This window comes from Gordionus sp. m RMFG-2023, chromosome 5 (assembly GCF_954871325.1).
Source record: "Gordionus sp. m RMFG-2023 chromosome 5, tfGorSpeb1-WG-v2, whole genome shotgun sequence".
NCBI lineage: Eukaryota > Metazoa > Nematomorpha > Gordioida > Chordodea > Parachordodidae > Gordionus > Gordionus sp. m RMFG-2023.
Window position 1 is genome coordinate 26698549 of NC_088779.1, and position 22492 is coordinate 26721040.

The following is a 22492-nucleotide window of genomic DNA, read 5'->3' on the forward strand; positions in this document are numbered from 1 at the left end:
TAAATAATTATTTTTTAGATATTATAATATTTTTTTTGATCTTCTTTTATTCAATAATAATTGTCATTCTTTCCTTTTTTAAATTTATGGATAAAGAATGATAAAATTTTATAGCATAATAGTGATGAATAAAATAAAATAAATATTTCAAAAAGAAAAAAAATGGACATTTTGGAATAAAAATATTAAAATAAAAGTGAAGAAATGAAAGAATTATAAGACATTGATTAGAAACTTGAGAGATAGTAATTTTATTTGTAGCCCTCGTTGAGTTTATTATCATTTATGTCTTGACATGGAAAATGGTGATGAAAAATTAATTTAATGTAAGATTTTTCTTAAAAAAATCGTACTATTTAACTATTTATGCAAAAAAAAGAAAGGTTGAATTATTATCTTGAATAATTTTAATTATATATTAGTTTTATATTCATATGTTTTGATCGATTTTGTATTATATGATATATGATTTTCTTGCATGAAATTTGCTATATAATATGTTAATTATGGGAAAAATTTATGTAATCGCTTCTTGAAGAAGGGTTATCATTGACAGAATTTTATATTACCATTACCTATAAAAAAATCTCAAGTTGCCTAATTTATTTCTGTACACTTACTCTCTTACCTTACTATATTTTCCTCCCTTATAAGAGTCTAATTTCAAAAATTATAATATCATCCCTCTATCACTTTTTCCCTTATAATTTTTACCCCCCTAGTCATACCTTAAGCCTCAACATGGCGGGAGAGTGGCAATGTTTTCTGGCGACTAATAAATAAAGGGTTCCCTGTGAACTGGGTTTGGAATATAATCACCGCCTTCTCGAAGGAGTGTAAAATGTCACCCAAGGGTGTTGATTCCAGGAAGGGCACCTGATTGTAAAAAGTCCAGCTCCAAAATCCCTAATGATTACAACCATGGGCGGGGTGCAGCCCAAAGTACCCAAGATCCGCCTACAACCTTGATGGAATCACGATTCGTGAAAACGAAACATGTGACGGTCATACGACTTGTATTGAAGAAACCAGTCTATTCGTGATAGGGTAAGAGTTGTGACGCAGAATGCACGAAGCTTGACGGGATAAGCAGGAAAAGTGGTTTATGAACTGCATAGAAGACATATAGATGTGTATCGCGTACGAGAGATTAGATGGAAAGGCAATGGCGCAAGAGTGATAGGAGGAAAATGAAAAGTATGAATTTTTCTGGCAAAGATGTAATTGGAGTATTTGTTGCAGAGAAATGGGTGGGAAAAAGTAATAGAAGTATGAAGACTAGATAGCCAGATAACGATTATCAAGATGATCTTTGGTAGAAGGCTAAGCAATATTAACTCGGCAAATTCTCCTCTGATTCGCAGAAATGGTGATGCTATGAAAATGCTTGTTTGTAATACAATGTTTTAGAAAGAATTATAGAAATTGGCAAATCCGTAACTGATATTGGCAATAAAATTAGCACACGAAGCTTAATAGGAAAAAACGTAGATGAGGATGAGATGGATGTGTGGGGTATTCTGAGAGAGTGAAACTAGTAAGGAATTGTGAGCAAGGATGGGAATATAAGTGATAAGAGTGGTAATAAGAAGAAATAAACTTTGGGCGTGTGGAATGTAAGACAAAAGATTACTGGGTAAAGAGATTCACCTTGATGGAATTAGGAGAATCAATACTCGAGGAAAGCCTAAGATGACGTGATAAAGGTGGGCTAGCATGAGAAAAATAAATCTACAAATATTCGTCAAAAATGGAGAAGGAAAATTAGAGGGGAAACTGGCTTACCTGGGTAAACCCGAAAATCACCATTAAAAAGAGAGGAAAAAGAATTTTACTTTTATCAATATTTCAAATTTTCTCACTTTACTATTTAACAATTTTTAACATTATTTTCAATTTACTTGATCAAATTTCATTTTATCCATATGGCAGTATATCAGATAATCGAAAGAAAAAAAACAAGTATATCATAAAGGAAAAAGATAAAAGAGCAAAGGAGAAAGAATTGAGCTTAATAAAGAGAAATAGCAAGCTAATAAAATTAAATACCATTTTCAATTATCTGGTACTCTATATTAGTGGTCTTGCAATGGGCGGACATCATTTTATTAGATTTATTAATGTTTTATAAATTAGATAAAATATAGAAAAGGTATATAAATTCCCTAATACAATAAAAGGATATAAATAAGTAATGGATTTAAATTAATTTTACCAAATCAAAAATGATAAAATATTTATTACAAGTTATAAGGATATCAATAAATTATAATTCGTTGCATTTTAATTATACTTTTTTTTTACTTTAATCCTTTTTAAATAATTTATTAAATAGATATTTTTTAAAATAATCTAATTTAATAAGAGAATATTCTGACGTCTAAAGAGAGTTTTTTTTTTTTAAAAAAAGGGTGAATAAAAATTAAATTATAATATTTATGATTTGTAATTTAATTTTTTTTAAAATACATTTTTTTAAAAAAATGTGTAAATCATACTATGACTAGTAAATCGTAAATCAAATTGCAAGAAAATAATAATAAAGAACTCACACGATTTTGATTTTGCATGGCAAGCGAAGGGTTAAACCGCCCGATTTGGGTCAATTTTTAATAACTAGGGAAAATAATAATATGTAAGCCAGGAGATTTTACTGATAGAGTGCAGACAGGATTGGACCTCTATTTTAAAAATCTCGAGGCTTACAATAATATTATTGTGGTTGAAATTTTAACAACACTACGAAGAAGATATAAAATAAATATATGAAAAATACAAAGCAAACATGAATGAGATATGATAAGAGGAAGCTATGCACGGTGGTGTCAAGCGCTAACCTATTTTTTCAAAAAGTGATATACAAAATATTGATAAAATGTTTTCGCTTAAATTTTCATAATAATTAATGATTCAATATTTTATTTTAAAAATATGTCTCAGAAGATAAAAAGAAATTATTTTTTTCACTCTTACGACCATTTAGAAATTTTTGCCGGCCGCGGAGAAAATCTCACCCATTGCAGGTTTACTACTCTATATTTTAATTAAAGTGTAAAGTTGATATTTTTTTTAAGAATTACCTTCTTTTTTTTTAAATAAAAGAGAAAAATATATAAATCATGAGGTTGATCAAAATATAATAATTAGAAAAGAATTATAATATTTTCGCGTCAATGCTATCTTTTCAACTATCATATTTTAAGCGTTTTTTTTTATCTTTTTCAAATTTAATCTTACCGAATATGTATTTTGAAATATTTAAAATACCTAAACACTTCGAGAGAATAAAATAAATTTTATTATAATGACAATGTTTTTTTATGAAAAATACATTTTAAACTAAAAACAAACACGGTCTGAAGAGGTGAGTCACAAGTAAAAATAACACATTGACTGGAAACACACATTAAAAGCATACATACTTAGGGAAGATAATTTCTTTGCTTTGAAAGAAAGGAGGGAGATTTAAAGTCAGAAAAGCCAAGTCAAAAATTTCTATACGCGGGAATAATTTTTTAAATTGGGGCAAAATATTTTTTCGGGTGAGGGAACATAGCTTATTAGACTCCCCTTTTTCTCTCCATAATCATTATTCATTACTTAGTTGTACTTAACAAAATGAGTAATGTTGTTTTATATATTTTTTCAGACTATTCTAATTTTTTTATAGCAAATTTCACCATTATTATATTTATGTGCCATAAGAGTATAAAACATATGATAAAAATTATTTATAAGAGGGCATGTTTTGTTCAAATTTGAAATATTTACATCCAATAACGACATTTATCTTATTACCGCATCTACCATATAACCACGGGCTCCCCTACATAGCTTTGGCAACTAGATACTTGTATTTATTATGTATCATCGACAATGTTTCGCACGATTATATACATTATAATGCATTTTCAATATTGTTTCCGATGTAATACTAATACATCGCGGAAATGCATTCTAATCGTTCCCTTTTTCAAAGTAAGGCATTTGCAATAATATTTTTTTGCTATATTTTATATATGTAAAAATGCATTTTCGATTATGTTTATTTTCTGTAATAATTCGCGTTATAGTTTTAGCAGAATTACATTCGCTTTAGTGCACTACGTATTATTGTTAATGCGATATGACATTCGTAAAAATGTTTTCGCAGAAATATATTTACGTGGTATTAACCTTTGAGGTTAAGTATTTACTTCCGCAATAATACCTTTCGAGGGAAAAGATTTACTGTAATGGTGCGATACGGTTACCCATATATAAATTTATACAAATAATTTGTGTGATTATAAATAACAATTACGTAAAATTTAAAAAAATATGAGCGTGTTTTTTTATTAAATTTGCATTTAGAGTATGGCATATGTTGTTTGAATATCATTAAATTTTGCTTGAGCAAAATCAATACAAAAACATCCTAGATACATGTTAGCTATTCTATGTTTAATTTTCTTGTTCTTTCCTCCTTTAAATTTATTATATTACAACATATAGAAAACCAAAATATAATTTTGACCAATTCTCGAGATTTATGTAATCGTTGAGGTAGTAAAATTATATATTTTGAGATTCATAAATATTGATTTTCATCGAAAAACAAATCGTTCCAATATTAACTTGACTTAATAATAAATTACTATAAAAAACCTGGAATTAATTTTGACTCACAATGAACGATTTGTGATTTTTATTTTGCTATATCCAAATTACAAATATATCTTCTAACTAACTCTGATGTAAAAATATATCAAATCTTGATGTCGAAAAATATTTAGCTAAATTTTATTAATTGGAAATAAGTGTATCTGAAGCAATTATATCATTAATCTGAAGACTAATTAATTTCAGAATTTAAAGGGTTCGAAATGAATAATATATTATACTTAAGGATGTGTTTATAAATTTTTTAATTGTATATTTTGGCAGTGATAACAATTAGTACGAGCATATTTAAAATATAATAAAAACCAAATCAAAAGTACGACATCTGTAAATTGATCGAATAGCCTAGTTTTACTTATCAAGACTTAATCGCCAATACAGAATAAATTATTAAAAAATTGGGGCAATCGTAAAGAAAATTAAATTTTATGGATGATATTTTGATTAACCTTTATTAAAAAATGTTTAATTTTTTATTTTATTATGATTTACATACCTGTTTATATAGCTATGATATTTTTATCCATATTATATACACACTTAATATTTTAAATTTTTTAATATTTTATTATTTGTGTTCGAAATTATCCTATTTATAAATAAGATTATTTATAATAAATTTTATATGTGATTAGTTCTAATAAATTTTATATGATGATTAGTTCTTATAAATTTTATATTATGGTTAGTTCTAATAAATTTAAAATGCTACAGAAAACTATTTCAATATAAAACAAATTAACCCCCTAAAATATCTATACGCCTATATGATCTTGTAAAAATTTTCTTTCACAGTAACACAAAATGCAAATAATTAAGATATCCTAGAGGATTTAAATTACATTTAATTAAATTTCAATATGTCGCTCGCGAGGTATAAAACTCAAAAATAATATCAATTTTAATTTTATCTTATAGTTTATTGCCAACACCCGTTCAATCGTTTAGAACGACAGAAAATATTATAGACATACCAGAAAAAGTAAATAATTTATTATATATCATAATATATTTAAATATTAGTCCTTAGTTCAAATTCAATATGGACCTCCACCTTATTTACACAGAAACAATTATATTCCTCGGCATTCAGAGGTTAATCTAAAATATAAAAATATTTCTAAAGTTTAATTAGGATTATGGAGATGGTGGAGCTTTTCCTGAAATACAAATGGCACAATTCCCTCTTGAAATGGGAAAAACAAAAGTTGATATTTCAAGATCAAAGGTTCTTCCCTTGCAAGTTGATGCTGCAGGAAAAATACAGTATGATGCTATTGTTAAACATGGACATCATAAAGACAAAGTTATTTATGTTTCTCTCGGGATTTATTTAGGTATTTTTTTAGATTGTTAAATCAAAGTATGAAGATTTATTGCCAAAACCAATTGAAGAAGAGGAAAATTTTCAATTGCCCAAGGAAGACATGATTGCAGAGGTTATAAATTTAATTACACATAATAGTTGTTGCAAGATATTTTTTAATATATATAAGATACAACTTTTCTCAATATATATTTAAGATATATTTTTTATTATAACATTGAAAATCTATACTCAAATTATGAAATGAACTACCATATGCTCTCATGGGTCAAAAAAATATAATGTTTAATATCATTTTTTTAACAATTTTAAAAATTTGCTATGTAGTGATGGATTCTTTTCCATCAGTGTTACTATTAACAATTATCTGAAAATTTATAATAACACTAGTGATCTATAAGGCTCAGCTCGATCTCTTCCTTAGGTCTGAATTGACTTTGGTCTGGGGTGAGCCTATTTTAAAATAATTTTGGCTTGGGCTATGAAAAACATTTAGGCACAATGCAGATCTCTAATTAACACCATACTCATATTTTATTGTATAATGTGCAAAATCAGGGACATTATTGTTTTTCGGTTAAAAAAATTCCCATTTCAAAAGAGCTCACCAATTTTTTTTTAAATCTTACAAAATCTATTAAAGTTCAGACCAATTAAAACTTAAAAATAATAAACAAATTTTTTTGCTTTGGGGTTTTTTTAAAACTATATTTGGGGTTTTTATCGAATTAATTATTGAGTTTTGTTTTTAGTTTATGCAGCTTTTTTATATTTTATTTTGCTTTTCAAATAATTATTGTGCATTTTTAAAATCTACATTACTAGATTAATGATACTTACTACCGAGTCAACGTATAGCAATTTTCTAAATACTAACCAAAATTTATTAAAATGTAATAAGACCCTTATTTAATATATTATAACAGAATCACATGGTCAAGTCCAGCCTCCTATGTATCACCCCCCCCCCCTTTCCATTCCCCAAGGATGGAACCTCCATGTTAGATTAAGAAAAAAAACATTATTGCCAGGATTCAAACCCTTGATTATCGGATTGGTAAGTGACACTCCTGCCAACTAGGCCACAAAGGCTTTCCAAAAATCACGTTTTTTCAAATATATATTATAAATAAATTTGGTAGTGCCTATCCAAATGAAAAATAAACCAAATACAAATTTGATAGGTAATACCTTAAGGTAGTAAGCATCATTAACCACTTAACTATTAGTTCCCACTTCCCAGCCTCACCACCATTAAATGACATTTTATGGAGTTTAAGTTTATATGAATATGATACATTTTATAAGTATTTTAATGTTGTTTGGCATATTGTTAATTATAATTAACTACATAAAAATGTCTCTTATTTTCTCCTATAACATCTTTTACTTAAATTAAATATATTTAATATTAAATTTGTTATTTTAGACCAAAAATATTTTGAATATTTTAGCATTTATTAAAAGAGGAAAAGGCTCTCATCCAACTCTAAAGGATTGTAACTCAGGATATTTGAGTTAGGATTTTAAGATTTAGATTTGTATAGAGTATACAATCTAATTAACCTTTAGGCTACATTTCAGTCATTTTAAAAATGGTCAGCCAAATCACTGATAGAATTATCCAGTTCATAAAAAATAATCCGATCTCGATATCTAAAAATTTTAAAAGTCAGAATCAGATAAAGATTAATTGCAAAGACCACTTTTAAAATTGGTCGCACTCTGCTTGAACTGTAAATTTAATCTTCATTATTTTCAATTTATATTAAATTATTACTCTTTATTAGACCACAGAAAAGACAAGACAGGCATTGGAAAAATTAGTTTCAGGAAAAATAGCGGCCGCCATGCCAGTCAGAGCAGCTGATCAAAGAGCCCCTGCCAAATATATTAGGTTTGTTGTGAATAATAATTTTTAAACTGTTTTAATTTAAATATTTGATTGCACATCAAAATTGAATTCACAATTTATTTCTTTTTCAAATAAAAATTGTTTTCACTTTTGTCATTTTGCTGAGTAAATTAATATTTGTAAATTTTTCATTATTTATTTTTTCAATCAAGTGTTATCTTAAAATAAATTAAATTTAAAAAATTGAACAAAATCATTATAATGAATATGAAATGCTTTTTGAAATAAACTATTCAAAGATTTTTGAGCTCATAAAGTTTTTTTTTGAGAAGGCTTCAAACAAATTTTTTTTAAAAATAGTAATTAAATTAATATATTTTTATAAAGTTAATTAAAAAACACAACCCTAATCCCTAAGAAACTAAGTATATTTTATATATTAATTTTGAAAAACCTTATTTTATTTTTAGAACCTTGGTCTGGCCCAAGTTATAAATTTAATAGAGACCCACTCTTAGGCTGACTTATGGGCCTCTAGGTTCAGGTTGGACTAGGCCAAAAGACTTTTGGACGAAGTTAAAAAATTATGCCTTTATGGCCCAGGTCTAAAAAACAAAAAAATTATATTATTATGGACTAAGCCAGAAAATTTTTAAAATTATTTTATAGGTCGGGTATAAATGATACCAAACCGAACCAATTTTTTTCAACAAGTTCCATTGAGTGCTGGCCTATACCAATATATCTAACTTCAAATACAATATTTAAAAAATAAAAAGGTACACCGCATCTCAACAAAATACCAGCTTTAATTCTGGAGCCAAACAAAGAATAGTGAGGATGATGGATATGCCCAAAGACCCACTATCACCTCCCAGATTCAACGTTAACAAAAAAATTCCCAGAGGAGCTGGTTCACCTCCTGCCCCGGTTCTTCATTCCCCTACTCGAAAGGTTTTTTATAAATATATTATCGAAACACAACTTAAACTAAATTATAGTATATTGTGTTGAATTAGATACAAGTAATTAGGTGTGTTTCATTAAAGATGGGTACTGGGCCTAGTTGAAGATTTGCAAACTTTAAATTAATTTATGAGCATGGATCTAAATTATTTTATGAGCATGGATCAAATGCAATCCATGGTTTGGACGACTACTCAAACCCCGGCATTTATTTAGACCAGGGTGAGTTATGACTTATTTTAGAAAAAAAGAAAGTTAAAAAATTATAACCCAAATCGCTGAATAGTGTCTCCAATTTTAGTTGATGATTATAATTTTATTAATTGATAAGCTTCTACTAAAATTGAATAGTAAATAATATTCTAATTTATATTATTATATATTGTAAAAAAGTATAAAAATAACCTTTAAAGGCAGGTGTTTTTTAAAGGAGAGAGGGTTTAACTTTAAAACAGTCCTAAAAAAGACACTCTGAAGGTAGTATCGGGATATTTGGTAAAATTATTTGATTGTTGGTAAGTTATATATATATAAAAGGTCCATTACTGATAAAAAATTTATTTAGACCAAATCTAACATTAATAAAAAAAATAATAAAGGTCACAGTCAAAGAACAACAAGACTGGAAAATTCCTCCTTGTATTTCCAACTGGAAAAATGCTAAGGTAATACAGACACTATTTTAAATAATATTTTTTATTTGATTTATTTTCGATACTTTAGTTTTTTTTTATAATCTGTTATAACCTAATCAGGGCTATACCATACCTCTAGACAAAAGACTGGCCGCAGATGGTAGAGGTCTACAAGAGGTCACAATCAACGAAAATTTCGCGAAATTAGCCGAAGCTTTGTATATAGCTGATAGGAAGGTTTTTTTTAATATCTAAAATAATATATTTTTAATTCTTTTATATTGTTTCTTACTATGAGTAAATTAATTTTAGACATAGCCTAAAAATTAATTTATTGTCCATCTTTTGAAAAAAAATTAGGCGCGTGAGGCTGTCGAGATGCGAGCTCAAATGGAACGCAAACTAGCTCAAAAAGAGAAGGAGAAAAAGGAAGAACATCTGAGACTCTTAGCTCAAAGAGCGAGGGAGGCCCGTGCCGGTATCAAGCAAACTATCACCGAGCATCTGGGAGCAAACAAAACGGCCGGGGGAGCTAACAGGGAAGGAGATACAGGTTTGGTTTTTTTTGTCGTTTTAATATATTATATTTTTTATTCTTTCATTGGCCAGGATAATGAAATTAGAGTCATGGCTCAATAGCTTTTCACTTAATTAGATTCTGTATCAAATATGGAACTATCTGAGTTTAGTACATTTCCTTCAGTTTTTACTTTTTCACTATCCTTTGCTAGATTTAGAAGTTATACCCTCATTAATTCATTCAAATTAGAATCTTCTTCTTATCAACATTCTGTGATCTATCCTTATAAAAAGCTATTTTCTTAGTGAATTTAAAAGATGTTTCAAACTTTAGACTTATACCAGTTGGTGGCAATATTTAATTATTCACAAAATATTAATCACAATCTTAGTTATTTTTTTATGTTACGGCTTAGATGTTCCTTATATTTGATTCAAACTCCCATCTTTCATTTTTTTATGTGTAGATCATGTCGAAAATGTTTTCTTTTTTCGAAGCTAATTGCCATAATAGGAAAAGTTTATCTTGCGCTAACGATCTTTCATTTTATTTCACATCTCATGGTGTATATTACATGATTAGCCTTGTATCATAAATGTATTTTATCAAGTCATTTTGTTATTTTTGCAACGTGCTTTTACATTCTAAAATGTTCGAGAATATAGCTATGGGATTTTAGCTTAATTGAGGTTAGGTGAAAAGGATTTGAGGACCTGCTTTGATGGGTTAATGGCAGAGTTGTGAACCTTGTAAATATATTAGGCTTTGGTGGGCTCCGTTCAGGGGAATATTTTTGAACATAGGTTTGGTTCTGGGTTTAGGAATATTTGAATTGTATATAAAAAAAATTTGTATATTTAAAACATAATTAAAAAACTAGACATAAATTTGGTAGAAAAAAATTTATAGGTAAAATATATTTAAAGCATAGTCATGTACAGGGTTGCCATGTTTCCCCCCATCAGTGAAAGACTTCCTCAATTTTTTAGTTTACATGCAGACAGAGCAAAATTTTTTAAATACTATCTTTATTATTAAAATAACATCTTGATTTATTAAAATATATTAATTTAATAAAAAAAATCTACGAACTTTTTAAATATAAAAGAATGTAAACAAGATAAAATTTTACAATGTAAAAAAAATATTTATTATATGCGATTGTATAAATAAGATTTTATTAAATATTATTAAAAGAGTTATAATGTTAATAATTTTGTTTAATCATTAGCTCGGCCTTAAAGTTCCCTTTCTCCAGGCAGTCCTCATCAGGCTAAAAATGCGTTCTGGTGAGGCATTAGAATGAAACAGGTTTTATTGTATTATGAAAAAAATCCATCCATTTCTCTTCTTCTTTTAGACAATATTTTAAAATGTTTGTAATCAAAATTGGTTTGAAAACATATTATGACTTTGGAACAGAGAATATCTATTGATTTAAATTAATATATTAAAAATACCGATGGGCATTGATGTCTTGTTTGATGAGATTGTAATTCTCTCTATTTTTTATGATTCGCCAAAATACTTAAACGTAGATGGTCTAAAATCAGAGAAGAATTGGGTGGAATTTTTTCGTAATAACGATAAAACCCCCTGCTTGGAAAAGAATGCGAGTATGCTTTCTCCTTACCTCATTCTAATGCCTCATCGGAGCTCATTTTTAGCCTGATGAGGACTACCTGGAGAAAGGAGAGAAATCGGATTGCTCTGACAACATTAGAGGCCGAGCTAATGGCTAAACAAAATTATAATATTTTATGCCAGGAATTTTATAAATATCTTTCAACAAAAATATAATTAACTTATAACTATTTAATTTTCCATATTTAATAAATCAAGATGTTATTTTAATAATGTAGTATTTAAAAAAATTTTGTCTCAGACAATAGTCATCCATTTGAAAAATACTTACCAACTTCGTATTTATATAAAGTAATTATAAAAAATAATAAGCGAATAACTAATTCAAAATCTCGGCCAAAGGCCTCCAAGACCTGTTCACTCATCCTCGATCTATGCAGAGAAAGAATGAATTTCAACGAAAAAGATCCTTCAACGCTAACCTATATTAAATATATTTAAAATTAACTTGTGTTGCAGGAATATTAAATAAGATTATGGATAAAGTATATAAATTAAGGTGCTCCAGCTTAGCAGACTCCCAAAAATGGAAAATAATTTCCTTTTTATCCAATCTTATAAAATGGCTAAATCTAGTCATCATCTTTCCAATACCTTTCTCTGCAATCGTTGGCCCTCTTTTAAGTATTTTCTTCTGCCTTTCTCTAAAACAGCTTGTTCAATAACTTCATCCAAACTATTATCATCTTATGGAATGGGTGTGGATATGGTTTTAATCTGAGTTCGGGTTCAGAAGTTTTTTACGTTTTCTAAACCCTGATTAAGGGGATAGTTTTTAAAACATTTGAGAAGAAAAAATATAATTTGATATAGAGGGATATATAATCTAGAATGATATTTAATATAAAAACACTTTCAATTTCATTAATAACTAATAAATTCTTATTTATAATATTTTTGTTTCCCTTAACAGACAAATCGGAATTTCTGGAACGCGAACAGCTAAGGCAGGATAGACACAGGGACAGGCAAAGAGAACGAAATCTCGCCAAGGCTGCGCCCGATAGAAAGTTCATTTTTATTATTTTGTTGAGTAATTGATTTTTTTTTGATAATTTTTTAAGGTAGGTTTGGACTACCACCTTTTGAAACTTTAAAAAGACACATTTAATCTGATCATTGGCTTTTAAAACATTAATATAGGTTGATAATATATTAGCGGCATTGTTTTTTTTACTTACAATGTGTTATTTTTTCAACTTAATCATTTTCAAGCGCTTTTTTTTAAATTTAAAGATCTTATTTAACCGGGAATGTAATCTAGCATGTTTAGAATGTCTATGTTATGAATTGTAGATACTTCTGCTATCAACCTTTGGGTCACTTATAATTCATATACAAAATCTATGGAAAAACTAATAAATTATATTAAGCTCAAAAGTTCATGGCGAAATTGTCTGGAATTTATAGGGTAGGTTCCAAATAGAATGAAATACATTTCCGGTGAAACCAGATTTTTAGAGTTAGAATAAATGATATAAAGTTGAAAACACATTGTCGTAAACATATATTTTTTAAAAAAATTATTTTGAATATAAAATTATTTGCCTCCTCCCTCAGATTTACCTCTTAGCAATAAATTTATATTATTTTTAAGGGGCAAGATGGAGAAGGAGAGAGATATCAGTGAAAAAATAGCTCTGGGAGTGCCTAACCCTGGGTTTAACAAACAAGGAGACATTTTAGACTCTCAATTCGATCAAAGGCTATTCAACCAGTCCAAGGTTAGTTAAACATTTATGTAAAATTATTAGTGTTAGATTGAGAGTGTGGACATGAGAATTGTTTGATCCATAATTTTGGAATTTGGGCAAGGTTTCCCGTTTGAATATTTTTCAATATAGTTCAAATTTGATAATTTTAAAAGCAATTGACACTATTGATCTGCATTGGGCCTGATTTTCAAGCCCGGCCTGGCCCAAAATTTTTTTATAAAAGTTTTGCCCAGCCCGAATTTATTTAAATATAGAAATTAATTTTTATAATTACTCAAAATAAAAGACATATGTTATATGTCATTCAGTTTCAATAAATAAAATCAAATATTTTTATTTTATATAAAAAATTCAATATAAAATTGATAAATTTAGATATATTTAAAAAAAATTCCAAAGTCCGACCCGGCCCGAATTATTTTAAATATAATTAGGCCCGAGCCCGGCCAGAAACCCGTTTGGGCCGGGTACGGGCCTGGTCTAACCTTGCAGATTTCTAATTGACACCGTTCGGTTTATTCAAGAGTGATAGTATAAAATAGGAAGAGTTAAGTAAATGAGATACATTTTTGGATAAGCGAAATTAAAAAAAATAATAAAAATAAATTTTAAAAAATGTTTCAATTTTTTGTTTATAAATACTTTAGGGGATGGACTCTGGATTTACAGCTGACGACGCTTACAACGTCTATGATAAACCATGGCGGGATACTGCCACGCTCGGCCATTCCATATATAGACCGTCAAAGGGAGTCGCTGACTCTGACGCCTATGGGGACGACTTTGATGCGCTTGTTAAGACCAATAGGTAAACATTTTAAAAAAATACATTATGGAAGGTCTCTGAAATTCTCTTTTTGTTCGACCTTATTTATTAAATACTTTATTTTAAATTTTTTCCCAACTCTAATATTAAAAACTAGTTGAAAATAAATTATATTCTCACCCCCTTTTCCAATAAGACACAACTCTATTCTGTTTTTTAAATACAGATGTTGGTTTGAAGAATTGAATTATTTTTTTTGATAAACAGATCCAAATTCGTATAACTTTACCTTTATGTAACGTTTTTTCCAAGAATTTTTGAACATTGATATAATTTAAATGATTCTCTGATTTCGTTCTTTTCAAATTTTGATAAATTTGAGATTGTTGATTTTAAACCAATGAATTTATGGTGTATTTGGAATTTTAAACGACTATCTATCTTTTTTAAAACATTTAAAATCTATATTTATTTATGTCAGATTTGTTCCCGACAAACCATTTTCTGGGCTGGAGAGTGGTAGGGAAGACGAACCCGGAACTGTGAACAGACGTCAAGGCCCAGTTCAGTTTGAAAAGCAGAGGAATACTGAAGATCCTTTCAATTTAGACAAATTTTTGGGTTCTGTCAAGAAGGCAGCAGGGCTGTCTGAAACGCCATCGTCCAATTCCCAAAATTCAGGGAAGAAAAGACTGGCCGGAAATCAAGCTCCAGAAAGGGGAAACAAAAAAAGATAATAAAATTGTATTTTTTAAAAAAAATATATCGTCGTTAAATCTTTAAATTAATAAAAAGGACTCTCTTTGAAATATATGTTTTACTTCATATTTATTTATTTTAAAAAAAATTTTCATATTGTTGATTATATATAATGTAATGGGAATATTTAAGGCTATTTTAATTGTTATTCAATGTAAAACTCATTATATTTGAATTTGAATCCTTAAACGCATCCATTTATCAAATAAACTATAATATGTAGAATTCATTTATTAACCCAAATTAGCAAAACATTGCAGAGTTTTCTCTGCAGAGTTGACTAAAATTATAAGATCAAGATAATATTCATTTTATAAACCACCATTTTAAAGGTCGAGATTATTAATTAACCCTTTACTTTCAGGCTCCCTTTACATATTAAGAGTTTTTGATTTTTTTATTATTAAAAGAGATGTGATACATTAGATATTATAACGTTTAAATAATGTGACATTTGCAATGAAAAATTGATAGAATATATTAAATTGGTTGAAATAAGATAAAAATAAAAACATTTTTGGCATGGAAACATGGATCAATAATATTTTAGCTGAAATTTTTTACCTAGCCACATTTTCACTGACTCACCAAAATTCTAATTGATCAGTTGTTCGAATATGAGTTCAGCTCTCAAATCAAGGTATGAAATGTGCATGCCTTTTATCATAAAAAATATAACATTACCACCTATAACCAGATTTCAAGGTAAATTAAAAACCCCATTAATTGTATGATCATCACGCTATTCTAACTGCTAAGTTAATTGTAATGATTCAGGGGAAAACCGATTTACAGTGATAGATTTAAAGGACGCGGATAAATAACCAGAGTCCCAAGAATATTTGGTCACTAGACCCATAAGGGATATTTTTGTTACCGGAGGATGCCTTTTAGGCTTTCTTGTGCACCAATTATTTTCCAGCGTTTTATGGACAATGTTTTGAAAGACTGACCGATGGCTGGAATGTATCTGGACTATGTAATTATCTCTGGTTAAAATGAGTCGAACAACTGGCTAATCTAAAAATAGTACTCGATAGACTGCAGGAAGCAGGTCACAAAGCCAAATTTCAAAAGGTTTTTACTGAATTCTATATCATTTTTAGGTATTATTATCGACCAGAATGAGGTACATTCAAGCGAGGGAAAGATAAAAGCAATCCAGGACGTGCCTAATTCCAAGAATGCTCATCAGATATGTTTATTTCTTGGTCTTGTCACGTATCATGAAATCTTCATTTCCAATTTTCATAGTTAAGCAGAAATGTTACACCGATTGACTAGCGTAAGAGTAACATGGTGTTGGAACAGGTGGTTTTCGACAAAATTAAAACACTGTTATAGGCAGATTAACACCGTAAAAGCTCAAATGCCGTTAATTATGGAGTGTGATGCTTCAGATACAGAGCTTGTAGTAGTTTTACCCCATCAAGTTTCAAATAACCATGAAGAATCGATAGAATTTTTGTCTCGGACCTTTGTTGCAGACTGAAAAATTGTAAGCTCCAATGAAGCAAGGGCACTTGTTCGGAAGAGAAAAATTGCATAAATTCTGTGGTCTAAACTTTTTATTTCGGACAGACCATAAGATTTTGGAACGGTTATTCGAGGAAAAGAGTAATCTTCCCAAGATATCAAACAAATGTCTGACTCTCGTTGGGCTTGGAAGATGGCCGTAAAGATTTTAAAGTGGATCACAGACCGGTTTGTGAGAATCTTCTAGCCGACGCATTATCTAATTATCTAGGTTACTGTTGTGCGATATTATACCAAATCGAGAAACATAACACGCCTTGGCGATTCATAGTATCAACTTAAAGGATATACAGGTTTCAGAGAAAAACCTACAGAGGATTTCGGTACAAGATTCTATATTAAAACGAGTAGCACGACATATCGTGCAAGGTTGGAGAGGTTTTGGGATGGAAGAACAAGATTCAGTATTCCAAAGGAATATTCAAATGGAAAGGTAGATTGATAATTTCAACTAAATTTAGAAATGAAGTTGGAAACACATTGGGTACATCCTGGAATAAACGCTAAAATCTATCTTTGTATTCTTGATGCCTAAAGGTGAAGAGGACATCGAACGATATATAAAGCTTTGTATTGGGTGTCAAAAAAATCGACCAAACATATGGAGTTACCCTTATGCTCATCGAATATTACTAAAGAGCCACGAAAGCATATACATCTAGATTTAAAGGACCGGTTGACTCTCTATATTGGTTAGTTGGAGTAGATTTATATTGAAAATGAGCAGAGGTAGACTGATAATAAGTACATCGGCTAGAGATAATAACGAGAATAAAAAAGTGGTTTGCTACCTTAGGTTCCTAGTATTGTAACTGGCAATGGACCTCAATTTATTTCTAGAGAATTTAAGCTATATTCTGAGAAAAACATTTTCCAGATTCGTTCAACGCTATACCATCCGAAGACAAATGTGTAGATGGAACGAACCATTCGGACCTTGAAAGAAAGGTATTATGCCAGTCGAGAATCAACTAATGACCCGCAAGAAGCAATGACTTAAAAGAAAAGCTTATAGGCTGGGAGAACATAATTCAACGGGTAGGTCGCTTTAACAAAGATTATGTTCAATCGTCAGATAAGAATAGATTGGCTAGACAAAAGTTAGAAAATGAGATAAATAAATCCAGTAATAAAAAGTCGAGAACATGACACAAGTTCCAATGTAAGGAAATTAGATGTTGGTCAACATGTTTGGATAAGGAACGAAACAAGTAAGGACTGGAGAGAAGGAATAGTCTAAGATAGGAAGATGTTAAATTCATTTGTAATGGAGACGCCAGATCGCATCCTGAGATAACATGCTGACCAGTTAAGGAACCTTGTGATAGCAGATACAATGCACAGGTGATGGCGGGCAGCGCTCATAGGGAATCGGATGAAACGTCAAGACGAGAGCGAGCACACAAGCCACCAAAACGAATGATTGAAGAGATGTAGATGTTCCTCTCAATTGGGAAATGTAGGAATATATTGTAAAATAATATTTATACATTATGAATTATTATAATGATTAATATAATATTGGATGAGGTTAACTACCTAATACTAATACCCATAGCATCAATTATAATTTCTACAATCGATACCATATGATTAACAACCTTATGAATGTATATATTAAAGATTGAATAAACCAGGATTAGTTTAGTTATATATAATTTGGATTTCAAGTTTTATCTGTTCCGATAAAGGAACAACAATTTTATGTAAAAAATAATTTTTAATGAAAGTCCCTTTTATTATTTACACAACAATTTAGAAAAATCTATTTAAAAAAATTGAACTATAATTTATAAAAAAAATTACTTAGCAAAATCGATTATGGTTTTTAATATAATATGGAAAAATCAGTAAAAATCCTTATCTTTCAGTATTTTATGAGAAAATTCTAAGTATTTCAGAATAATTGTTAAAATTTATAAAGCACATTTTTAAAATTTATGTTGGAGGGAAGGGGGTAATTTTTTTGACGTAATATGAATATAACCATGAGTGAGGAAAAGAGACTAGAAAGAAATTGGCAAATTTATTTTTCATCAAATTAAAAGGTTGCATGATTACTTAATAAACTATAAGTAAAAAAAAGATCTTTAAAAAAATTTCGCGCTTATGATTTAAGGAACGTTATTGGGTAAATTAATATATAATGTTTGTTTTCCTTTAAATAAATGCATTTGCAATATTTTTAAATTTATTGTTTCGCCATAATGACTTCGCGCAAATAGATTTGTGGTAGAAAATTCGCTATAAAGGATTCTTGATAGAAGTTTTATTATACCGAGTTCGCGATAAAAGTTTCTCTAAAATGTATTTGCTCTAAAGTATTTCAGGTTAAGGTTTGGTGGATATAAATTCTGGATAATGAGTTCACGATATTGTGTTCGTTATATGTTTCGAGGAAGAAAAAAATCGTAGAATTGGTTTCGAGATAAAACCTTTCGCTATAAAATTCCTTCCCGATGAACGACATTGGGTGGTAAGAGATTCGAGAAAAAGTGTTTTGTGTAATAAGAGTTTAGCTAAATTGACATTATACGGAATTTTTTGATTTGAGGTTGAAGGGGGTTCTCCTACCCTTTCCCTTTTTGGCTAGATATGCCGATGCTACTTACATTAAGTAGTAGTTAAATAATACATTTTATTACTCAAATCTCTTTGTAGATAGTAGAACGGGGAAATAAATATTGGTAAGAAAATTTATTAGGCTAAAATTTATAATAGAGATTTGGTTTGATATTTAGTGCCCTTACCCATTAATTCTTCAATCAATTTCGCTAATCACAAAAGAAATAATCAAATAAAAGCTTAACTCTTGAAACGTGAGGGCAAGCCAAATTTCCGAAAACAATAACTTTAAAAACCTAAAACATGATTTAGTGCGTATTTAGTATACTATAAATGCTTAAACCATATATAGTTTATGGCTAAATATAAGAAGAAAAGAAGATATCTTGATTTGTATAATGTTATAGAGATAAATAGATAAGTACTGAATATATGGGTACGCCAATGTTTAATGCTTGATTGGTATACTTACAATTCATCAGTTAGTTTTCCAGTTATTAAACCGAAACGAGTTATAATTATATATAAATTATAATGGCACACTTCCTGTTTAATTATTGGATTATAAAATATAATACAAAAAATTGTTAGAACCTCTAAGCCCAATCTAGTGGCTTAAGCCATGACCTCAAAAGTTCATTAAATTTATCCAAAATAAGTTAATAATTTTTTTTTTTTAAATTTTTATAAATAATTATTTTATTAAATTTATAACAATAAAAATTTCCCTTTAAATTTTATTTTTTTAAATTTTCCAAAAAAAAAAAGAAGAAAATAAAATGAATAAATATTTTACTTATCTCTCAGGTCTCATTTTAATTTTAGCATGTACTCAAAGAAAAAAAAATTCATTCACAAAAATATTAAATATTTTTTTTTTATCATTAGCTGTGGAAGCCAATCCAAGTAAATAATTAGTTCTTTTATTTAAGGAAAATTTGAAAGAAGGCCATATACAGCTAGGTCCTACATCAAACCGGTCTACTTGGGCTTATTTGTTTTATTAGCCGGTCGGGTGGCGGCATAAAGTTTTTATAATTTTTTTTTTTTAAACTTAAATTTAGTGTTGCTAAACGGTTCCTATTATGAGCCAATTTTTAAAAACGACCAACTCAATATTTTATCCAGAAAAATATTTCGCTAAACCCTTAAGATTTTGCTAATAGATGGCACAAAGGTTCGAACATCTATTAACGAAATCTCAAGGTTTAGGGCAATATTGGCTAAAATATTGAGTTAGCCTTTTATTTAAAATGAGCTCAAAATATAATAACTATTTAACCCGTTTTCTTTCATTAAAAAAAATAAATTAAGCTGGCGAATTTAGTCGGGCCATCTTAATTTAGACATTTTTTTAAAAGAATGTTTAATCCTTCAATGGAATCAAATGGAAAAATCCCGATTACATGATAATATTTTTTAATTATAAATTCTTTATTATTTTAATAATAGTAGTATATATTAACTCTACCTCTCGGGATCAAGGTATCATCATATTAATGATAAATAAATATGGTAGAATTCTGCCAAAATCTTTAAAGATCTGTAGCTCCAATTTTTTGGATATTTTCTACCTAAAATAACACTCTCCTATTTTTGATAATCTATCATTTTTATAATATGTCGGGAAAGTTTTTAAATCTATAATATTCATAATTAAAATTAATTCATTTTTTTTTAAAAAAAGTATCATTGATAAAATTTATTTTAATATTTTTTATTTATATCATATGCAACATTATTTAGTTGTAGCGGTAATTTGTCAATATGATTCGGGTAAGCCATATTTAATTCACAGAGTTTTGATGTAAAATAAAAATTGATTTAATTTCAGATATGTATCTTCAGTGCGACAAGAAAAGTATTTCTATTGAATTATAAATATAAAATTAGAAATTACATTCGATATAATTATTTATTTATAGACGGTGAAGGAGTTGGGTAAAAAATTCTTAAATCACTCTTTAAAATTACAATAACTTTTTCGTAAGCAAAAAAAATGTATTAAGACGCTTCTGCTCTATTATATCTTAAATATTATATTTATTTTTTTTGAAATATTTTATAGATAGAGTTAATAATAGTAAGCCTGTTAGTTTGTAATAAAACTGTATAATATTTTGTATAGCCTACAATTTTGAAAGCGAATATTTTATCAGAGGTACATTACGATTTTAAACATTTGATTTGATATTTCACCTATACCCAAAAAATATTATTTTTAGCTCGAAATATCTTCATAATGATAAGTAAATTAGGAAAAAAATAAAATATTTTTTGTAAAATAATGATAAAATTGATTTTATTAGAATTGGGAACCCAAAATTTGACCCTTACCATAGGTAGAAATTTTTTAATTAATTGCTTGTACAGTATATATTATAATATAGTACAAGATGATGAATCTAAAGGTATACATAATTATTTGAATTACACATTTGGAATGATAGATAAAATATTACTGAATAAATTCGTAGAATTATTTAGACATCCGATTTTAATCTATATTTATTATCATTTTACTAATTTTATAATAAGGAAGACCTGTGAACTCATTGTTGTGCAATAGAATTATTTTCAATGTTAATTTTAAAATTCTTTAATTTGAAGGAAATTTAAATAAATTCATATAAATAAGACCTAAAAAATAAAGCAATAATAAAATAAATTAAAGATTCTTGAGAGAATTATTCTTTTTATCCTTCTTTTACTTGCTATGTATGATTATATAAATATTTTTTTATTTTTCGGAGACCTACATTTATCTAACATTAATAAATATAAATGTGCAATATTTTATATAACATTAAAGTATATGGAATATCAAGTATAATAAGAAATAAATATCTGATAATTTAATGGAATTTTTTAAAATATGATTAAAAATATAGGAGTAAAACGAATAAGTAACTCTAAACCATTTTTCTTCTAAAAAAAATATAGGAATTTATATAAGATTTTCTCTATATTATATATTTTTTAAGTCATAATCATTATATTATGATTATATCATTTTAAAAATATAAGCCTATAAAAAAAGATTAAGATAAAAATTACAATAATATTGAACACCGATTAGTCGTATTATCAAAAAGAAATATAAAATTTCTACATAAAAAAAATTCCTTTATCGCGTTTTGTAAAAACGAAAGAAAAAAAATGTTTTTAACGTTACTATGTTACTATTGGGTATAATATGAAATTTACAAAATTAGGCTAAACATATATAACCCAAATTAAAGATTATTCTAACTATTATCAGAATTGTAGTGGGGTAACGTGGTTTTATGAAGTATTCAGGAGATATTCAATGCTTAAATCTGGTTATTCATTGCGCTGGCTCTATGGGGAGTTGAGTTGGAACTGTATTTGCTAGAGTCTCCACAAATTATATGGACAATAAAATTGAACAATGTACTAACCTAACTGTGAGCTAATGATTGCTCATCTTATAAGAAGTTACAGTACAATTAATAGCTAGCCATTCGAGCTCTCTTATTAACACTCGAGATTAATATAAATGATTATTATAATTTTGATAT

At 28.1% G+C, this 22492-nt stretch overlaps 1 protein-coding gene across 1 annotated transcript; it reads left to right on the forward strand.

Moving 5' to 3' along the window:
• Nucleotides 1-5507: 5507 nt before the first annotated feature.
• Nucleotides 5508-15004, forward strand: LOC135929323 (SNW domain-containing protein 1-like). The gene is made up of 14 exons (XM_065465856.1): nucleotides 5508-5536; nucleotides 5581-5644; nucleotides 5686-5757; nucleotides 5798-5968; nucleotides 6012-6101; nucleotides 7780-7886; nucleotides 8624-8798; nucleotides 9410-9475; nucleotides 9566-9682; nucleotides 9806-9998; nucleotides 12523-12619; nucleotides 13207-13333; nucleotides 13972-14132; nucleotides 14572-15004. The coding sequence occupies exons 1-14, from the start codon at nucleotides 5523-5525 to the stop codon at nucleotides 14825-14827; spliced, it is 1710 nt and encodes a 569-aa protein (XP_065321928.1). The 5' UTR covers nucleotides 5508-5522; the 3' UTR covers nucleotides 14828-15004.
• Nucleotides 15005-22492: the final 7488 nt, after the last annotated feature.

Excerpts from the sequence above, each read along its gene's own strand:
- LOC135929323 (XM_065465856.1), top strand. Across the intron at positions 9,683-9,805 it reads TGTATATAGCTGATAGGAAG|GCGCGTGAGGCTGTCGAGAT; the intron begins GTTTTTTTTAAT and ends AAAAAAAATTAG. Across the intron at positions 12,620-13,206 it reads AAGGCTGCGCCCGATAGAAA|GGGCAAGATGGAGAAGGAGA; the intron begins GTTCATTTTTAT and ends ATTATTTTTAAG.